At 33.6% G+C, this 8188-nt stretch overlaps 1 protein-coding gene across 1 annotated transcript; it reads left to right on the top strand.

Annotated features, from left to right (window-relative positions):
• Positions 1–6620: 6620 nt before the first annotated feature.
• LOC141685029 (uncharacterized) lies at positions 6621–7527 on the top strand. Its single transcript, XM_074490154.1, has 2 exons — positions 6621–6714; positions 6914–7527. The coding sequence occupies exons 1-2, from the start codon at positions 6621–6623 to the stop codon at positions 7525–7527; spliced, it is 708 nt and encodes a 235-aa protein (XP_074346255.1).
• Positions 7528–8188: the final 661 nt, after the last annotated feature.

Raw genomic sequence — 8188 nt, 5'->3', positions numbered from 1 at the left:
ATATATTTTTTTAAGTATAAATTTGAATTTTACAAGGTGATATACAAATTTAATAACTGAGATACATGAATTTTTTGTACATAATTATTATTATAACATTAAAAAAATAAATTTTAGAATTAATATATTTTAAAATTTTAATATAGAAATTTTAAAAATAATAAAAAATTGAAATTGTAAAAGACCCTCTCGTTTTTATATGAGCATTATGTTAGATATTGAGTACAACACAGAGGGGGTGAATGTGTTTTCTTGTTTTTTAGACTTTTTCAAACTATTTGGATATGGTGAAAAAAGAAATCTAATTTGTAGAGATATTGTGTTTAACAGAATTAATAAAGCATGTACAACAAACGCAGTATTTTCAAAACTCACTTAACTTTGTATTAAAATTAAGCATGTCTTGCTACAAATTTCTGGGTTCCTTGTAATTAAAGAACTCAGCTTCTATCTTGAAAGAGTACAAGAAAATCTAGATCTGTTTGTTATGTTTAAAAGCAAAGGACCATTATTTATTTTATAGATTAGTAAACACTGTTTACATAACATGCAATAAGATGTACTAAACCCTACTTTAAGTTATCTCTAAAGCTTTCCGTTTCTGGCTTAGTAAATCCTTGTAAATCTTGTAGGTCTGTGACCTTCCTTTGTCAGTTAATCTTGGCCCTTGATCTTGCACCATTCAAGCTGCTTTTGTAGACTTTTCAATCTAAGTGATTAGATCATTTGTTGATTGATAATCTTGAACCTTTAACTTGTCTACATTCTGTACTTGAGGTTCATATCGAGATCTCCAGTTTATTGTATAGAGAACTGACATCTCGATAAGTATAATGGCTTATCGAGATCTCTGAGTTCTCTATAATTGTTTTGACTTGTCGAGGTCTTTGAGTTCTCTATAAGTTAATTTGACTTGTCGAGGTCTCTGAGTTCTCTATAAGTGTCTTTGACTTGTCGAGCTCTCTGAGTTCTCTATAAGTGAACTTATTTAAACATATTACAAGCATGCTTCATTAACAAAAATGATTATAATACTCTATAGGCTCTGTGCGGCAACCACATTCTTCAATGAATGAGAATGATATGCCTCGGATAAATCCAAACTCGCAGACTCCGTCATTCTCAACCATCACCCAAAATTATAACACTGGTAAATATTTGCAGAATTAGAGTTTTCTCACATACTTATATTTTATGTGCATAAAAACATGATTGTACTACTTACTTTGCTACATTGCTATATTATATATATATATATCATATAATTTTAGATTTGTCTTCAGCACCGATATTCGCTACGTAGTGCACTTTATTTCTATTATGTTTACATAAGCTATAGGCTATAATAACAAATTGTACTTTGTGGTATTCCAGGATCAACACAGCACCTATCATCTTTTTTCAGCAAGACGGTTACCTCTCACAATAGTACCGTGAAGGATCCAAAAAATTGCATGTTGCATCACCAGTCTCAGCAATGCGGAGATTAAAAAATATTGACCTATTAGGTTTGTATACACGTAATCATGATACGCTCTCGCTCTAGCAACAAACATTAAAATCTCACAACTGCTACTTTATACAGTTGTGAATCGTACCAACTCAATAACACGTCTTTCACGTCCCAAAGGAAACAACGATGTTCCAACTTCAAAAGTATCAACAACAAAGTTTCAGCTTCCTGCATCTGAAATTTCCAAAAAGGGTAAGATGCAGTACCTTACATTTTCAACTGAGTAGCCTTGGTATAAATATGTCACGTGCACACAATCTTTAACTTTTTATATACCTGCTTCATAATAACATGTCAACCAGTGTACTAACATTCAAGATAAAGGAAATAATCCAATGGTCTATTGTAAGTTGCTATTTAAATAAATAATGGTATGTGAATTTATGCACGTAATACAATCGTGAAATAATTACCTACGAGTAAATAATATGATAGCAGCAACCCGGAAAGTGGCAGATGAACATGTCAAACAGCGTCCTACCATTCAAGATAAAGGAAAGAATCCAATGGTTGACTGTAAGTTTCAATTTAAATAAATAATATATATATATATAATACATTAACACATTCTTTCATATCCTGCTGATATAATCATTTATTGGAAAATAATTATTGTGCAACAACCAGTGAAGTGGGAGATGAGCCAATAAATTACGGTTTTGTTGGGAGCGATGACTCTCATGCTAAGAATTTGTTGCATTCTTTTAATGATGCCATAAAAAATAATTATTCCAGTGTATCGGGTATAATAGAATACACCAATAATTCTACCACTTTATTTAATTGGTGTGAAGATAAACGCTTTTGATTTTCATCCTTCTTACAGATATAGATGAAGAAATTCCTGAAGATGTTGACTGTAAGAATGTTAATATAACGGATTACCTTTAAATGAATATGCTACAAATATAAGATTAAAAGTTGTTTTTTGTTAGGAATATGTTGTGCACTTGACGATAACTTAAACAAAACACTAAGTAGATTTTAGTCAAGTGATTTTGTAACTTTCAACGGATGATCATTTCAAAATCCATTGAGAGAGTAGCTTATGTAATAATAAGTTTAGTAGCACATTTCTGCATAATTAAATGGCTTAGTGAACTAAATGTTGTAGGAAGTTTAAGTCATGTTGACTACTAGATTGATATACAAGATAGGTTGGTTAATTGTAAATATTAGATGTCTTGTAATCTTGTATAAATGAAATGGAGTTAACTGTCAAAGAGACAGTCTCAACGGATGATTTACAAAGCTTCAACCAGATGATCAAATAGAGTTTCAACGGATGATCAATCTGAGTTTCAACGGATGATCAATATGAGTTTCAACTGATGATCTATCTGAGTTTTAACGGATGATCAAATTCAAAAGAGCAGTTGATAGTGACTTGACAGTCACATGCGTTAATTGTATACAAATAGAATGTGGCAGCCTAATTCAGGTTTTAGAGAACAAAGAAGCATTTCCATTTCCATGCTAAACTGAAGATATTCAAAGATGCTGGAAAGAGAAGTGTAGCAGCATGAAATTAGACTAGAAATAGTTTGTCTTATTATCATGTCTTTTTATCATGTAACTTGGTGATATATAAACCAAGGGTAGCAAGTTGAATTTTATCCAAGTTAGTAAGCAATTACCAGAGAAATAGATAAGGAAAAATCTGTAAAGAATTTCTCCGTTCTTGTAGTTCAACTTGTAAGCAGCTGTGTACATTTTGTAACACATAGTTCTCTACTTAATATATATCTCTGGTGGAAGTTCAATCCACCAGAAAGTTTTTAAATACTTGTATTTGAGAGCTTTATGATTTGATTTGTATTTTACTATCATTCCGCACTATTACAAAATCAAACACAGTTATTTATTTGTAGAAGAACTGTTCTTGAAATCTGAAAAGAAGCCAGAATTCCATTCAACCCCCCCTTCTGTAATTCTTGTCTAGATTGTTTGGGAATAACACTTTCTCAAGTACTTTTTGCCATTTTCTACTCATTTATCAATTTTACATGCGTTTGCAGCCATTCCATTTGATTATGAGAGTGATGAAGAATACTATGAAGCTTGTTTTTACAGATGAAGGTATTTATGTATAGATATTTTAACCTCAAAAGAATTATATAAACAACCTACCATTTAATTCCTTGAACCTATTCCGATGCAGAACTGTGGCAAGGTTATATGGATATTGGTGCCCCTGATAAGATATGCACTAATTGTAAAGCAGTGATGTGGAATGCTGAGAGAAATAATAAGTCTACGAAAAATCATGAACCCACATATTCTATTTGTTGTAGAAATGGACAAGTTCACTTACCACCGGAAAGGCAACCACCTCCCTTTTTACAGAATTTGATATCTAGAGGTCGAAGGACTAATCATTTCAAAAAAAATTATTAGGATTTACAATTCCTTATTTGCCTTTACCTCACTTGGCGATAAAGTCAACAACAGAATTAATCGTGGAGGTGCACCATACACTTTTAAGCTTCATGGACAAAATTACCATCTCATAGGATCCATATGTCCGGTTGAGGGTGAAACCCCAAAATACTATCAACTTTATCTTTATGATACAGAGCATGAGGTAGAAATAGAAGAAATGCAGTTGCTTGAAGTGATAGTACTGATCCAGAAATTATGGAAGGTCTATTGATGATGCTAAATCAATATAATACTATGGTTAATGGGTTTCAAATGGCACGTGAATGCTTTAAGAATGATGAACCTGAATAATGCACCCTGAAGTTGCTATCTAGCTACTCTGCATCCGGACGTCCAAATCTAGTTGGACCTTCAAATGAAGTTGGGGCATTGATTGTCGGAGATTTGGAAAATTCTGCAGGTTGGAGAGACATAGTAGTCATGAAAAAAACAGGAAACTAAAGAGGATCTTTGAAACTAATAGACATTATATGCAACTTCAATATCCGATAATGTTTCCATTTGGAGATGATGGTTTCCATCCAAAAATCAAACTACAGACAAAACAAAGCGGTCGTCCAAGAAAATTACCAGATCCTGATGTTGATCCAGAGGAGACCAAGCACAGAGAATTTGTATCATTACGTGAATATTATGCATACAAGCTCATGATTAGGCCAAATGAAGGTAGAATAAGATAAATATTTCTAAGTTAAATAATATATATATTTATTTATTTATTTATTTATTTCAGACCTTCTCCGTTTAAGAAACAAAAATATATGATTCAATTTTAATTGGTGCTTTTTGTTTTATTTCAGCTCTAACTCCACATCTTTGTGGAAGACTATGGTAGTAGTATATAGTAGACGCTTTTACGGCAGTTGAGCAATACCGTCTTGATTGGGTCAGAACTCATCAAACAACCATCCGCGCGGATTTATATAGTTCAATACGTGATTCTTTACGGAAGGGTGATACTGACAGATCACATGTGGGGGAAAATATCATTTTGTACCTGCAACATTTACGGGATCAAAGCATTATATGTCACAGTACTTTAAAGACTCACTTGCAATATGTCGTTCTATTGGACATCCTACATTCTTTCTTACAATGACCACAAATACAAAATGGTCGGAGATACAACGGATGCTTGATTTGTTACTAGGAGTTGATGTCAGTGATGCACCTAATATGGTTGCAAGGGACTTCAAGATGAAGGTTGATCAATTGGTGGATTTGATTAAGAATAAAAATTACTTTGGTGAGTGCATTGGAGGTATGCATTATATTTAAAAATTTAAGAATTAATGTTCCCCTGTTACATGATTCTCAGTAATTTATTATGGCTGCTTAGGTTTCCTATAAGACACTAGTATGTATTATATTTCAATACAGTCATGTATGTAATTGAATTTCAAAAACGTGGTTTGCCACACATACATATGTTGGTGTGGTTGCATCCGGATGATCATCTGAAAAATATTGCAGATATTGATAAATTAATATCAGCTGAAATTCCTGACAAAGATGCGGATCCTATTGGGTACAATGTTGTCAAGAACTACATGATACATGGTCCATGCGGCAAAGATTTTACGTATTCTCCATGTATGTCATATGGAAAATGCATGCGTCATTTTCCCAAGAGGTATATTTTATTCTATGGCTACTTTTAGGTATGCAGGAAAGAATGAACACTAATTTTTATAATCACAACACATGGACCGCAATTTTAATCTTTTTTTTAGATAATATAGGTATAATGGCCATACTTTCTTCGATGACAGTGGATTCCCCGTGTACAGTAGAAGGAAGATGAACAGGTCTGTTCAGAAAAAAAAATGCTCTTGACAATAAATTTGTGGCTCTTTACAATAGAGATTTATTGCTTAAATTACAATGTCACATAAATCTGGAAGTATGCAATAATGCACGTTCCTTGAAATATTTATTCAAGTATTGTCTCAAGGGCCACGACAATGCAACCATGCTGTTACAAAAGTAAAAATATGGGAACACTTCTAAAAAAATAGAAGACGCTTGACAAGGTAAAATATTATCTAGATGGACGCTATGTTTGTGCTTCTGAAGCAGCTTAGAGGCTACTAGGCTTTGACATTCACTACAGATACCCGTCAGTGGAGAGATTACCCGTTCATGCTCCTGGAGGTAAAGGTGTCAGTTTTAAAACAAATTCCAAAACTCTTGAACAAATCGCCAATGAAGCAAATTCAAGAAAAAGTAAATTGGAAGCTTGGTTCGTTGCTAACCAGACCTATCCAACTGCTAGAAAGTACACTTACCAGGATTTTCCCAAAGGTTTTACATGGCAGCCATGTTCATGCAGTTGGACACCTATAAAATGTGGATTGGTCATTGGAAGATTATCAGAAGTTCATGCATCCAATGGGGATGCATTTTATTTATGCATGCTTCTTATGCGAATTAAGGGTGCTATTTCTTTCTCTGATCTAATGACAGTGGATGATACTATTTACGGAACATTCAAGGAGGCATGTGATATCTAGGCCTCTTAAAAGATGATAACCAATGGAATGATGCTATTCGGGAAAATTCAAATTTTGCATTTCCATTTCAACTTAGAGCAATGTTTGTTTATATATTAACGAATTGTCCTATAGCCGATCCGAGAAAATTATGGAATCAACATTGGGTAGTTATGTCTGACGATATACTATATAACAAGCGGAAACAAACCAATAAACAAGCACTCTGTCTTTCGGAATATGAGATTAAAGGATTTGCACTGGCAGGTATATAACTTACTACCTTTTTTTAATCTTTGGCCCATGTAAAGTATTTCACTTCAAATCATATCAGAATATATAACTTATTCTTCTGCACTATATACATACTTCAGACAACGGTACATGTTCTTATTATACATGGTGTAATTATGATATAAATAATTATTAAGCATCTATCTTTATATTGTTTCCTTTATTCATTCAGAGTTAGAAAAATTGTTGAACGAAGTTGGGAAGTCGTTGAAGGACTATCCGATAATGCCATTTCCGAATGAGATCTTCCTACAAAGTTCATGTAACCGCCTAATTAAAGAGAAAGCCAGTTATGACCATGCAGAAATGAAGATACAACATGAAGAACTTTTCTCTAATCTAAATCCTGGCCAACTTGAGGTATATAATCCAATTATTTCTCCAGTCAATGGTTGTATTAGAAATATGTTATTTGTCTACGGAAGTGATGGTTGTGGAAAGACATACCTTTGGAAAACTTTATGTTGTCGCCTGAGAAGTGAAGGGAAAATAGTATTGCCAGTGGCATCCTCCGGAATTGCTGGAGTTTTACTACCTGGTGGGAGGACAGCGCACTCTAGGTTCCACATTCCAATTAAGTTGGACCAGAGTAGTGTAGCTCATATAAAGCATGGAAGTGATATTGCTGAATTGATAAAACAAACGAGTTTAGTCATTTGGGATGAAGCTCCTATGCAACATCGACATGGTTTCGAATCAGTTGACCGAGCTTTTAGAGATATCATGTCAGCAGTTGACCCAAAAAAAAATTCCCTTTGGAGGTATTACTATTGTCTTTGGTGGTGATTATCGACAAACTTTGTCGGTTATTCCTAAGGCATCAAGGACCGAGGTTGTAAAAGCTTCTTTGAATCAGTCTCGATTGTGGGAGTTTTGTAGAGTCTTTCTACTAAAAACCAACATGCATTTGGGTTCTGGTAAAATGACTGCCGAGAATAATAAAATTGCAAATTTCAGCAGATGGGTACTTGCTATTGGTGATGGTAAAGCAGAAAATATTCATCCAAATGAAGAGTTCTCAGATCCTGAAATTCACATACCAAATCAATTCTTAATTCAAGATTACATCAATTCTGTAAAGTCTATCATTGACATCACCTAACCAGATTTTAAAATAACATGGCTGATCAAAGTTATTTGCGAGCAAGAGCAATCCTAAAACCTACCAATGCAAATATTGACGATATCAATTCTCACTTTTTAGAACTTATTCCAGGTACTTCGCATACATACCTTAGTCAAGATGCAATTGATGATGTATATGGAGATGTCGAGGAGGACTATGAGTCATCTTTTCCAATCGAGTATTTGAATTCAATAAATATGCCATGTCTTCCCAAACATGAGTTAAAATTTAAGGTTGGAACTGTGGTTATGCTCATGAGAAATCTTAATCAAATTACTGGACTCTACAATGGTACCAGGATGGTTTTAACCAAATGTCTTA

The sequence above is a fragment of the Apium graveolens genome, chromosome 9 (genome assembly GCF_009905375.1).
Source record: "Apium graveolens cultivar Ventura chromosome 9, ASM990537v1, whole genome shotgun sequence".
Taxonomy (NCBI): domain Eukaryota; kingdom Viridiplantae; phylum Streptophyta; class Magnoliopsida; order Apiales; family Apiaceae; genus Apium; species Apium graveolens.
This window is presented reverse-complemented; position numbering and strand designations above follow the sequence as displayed.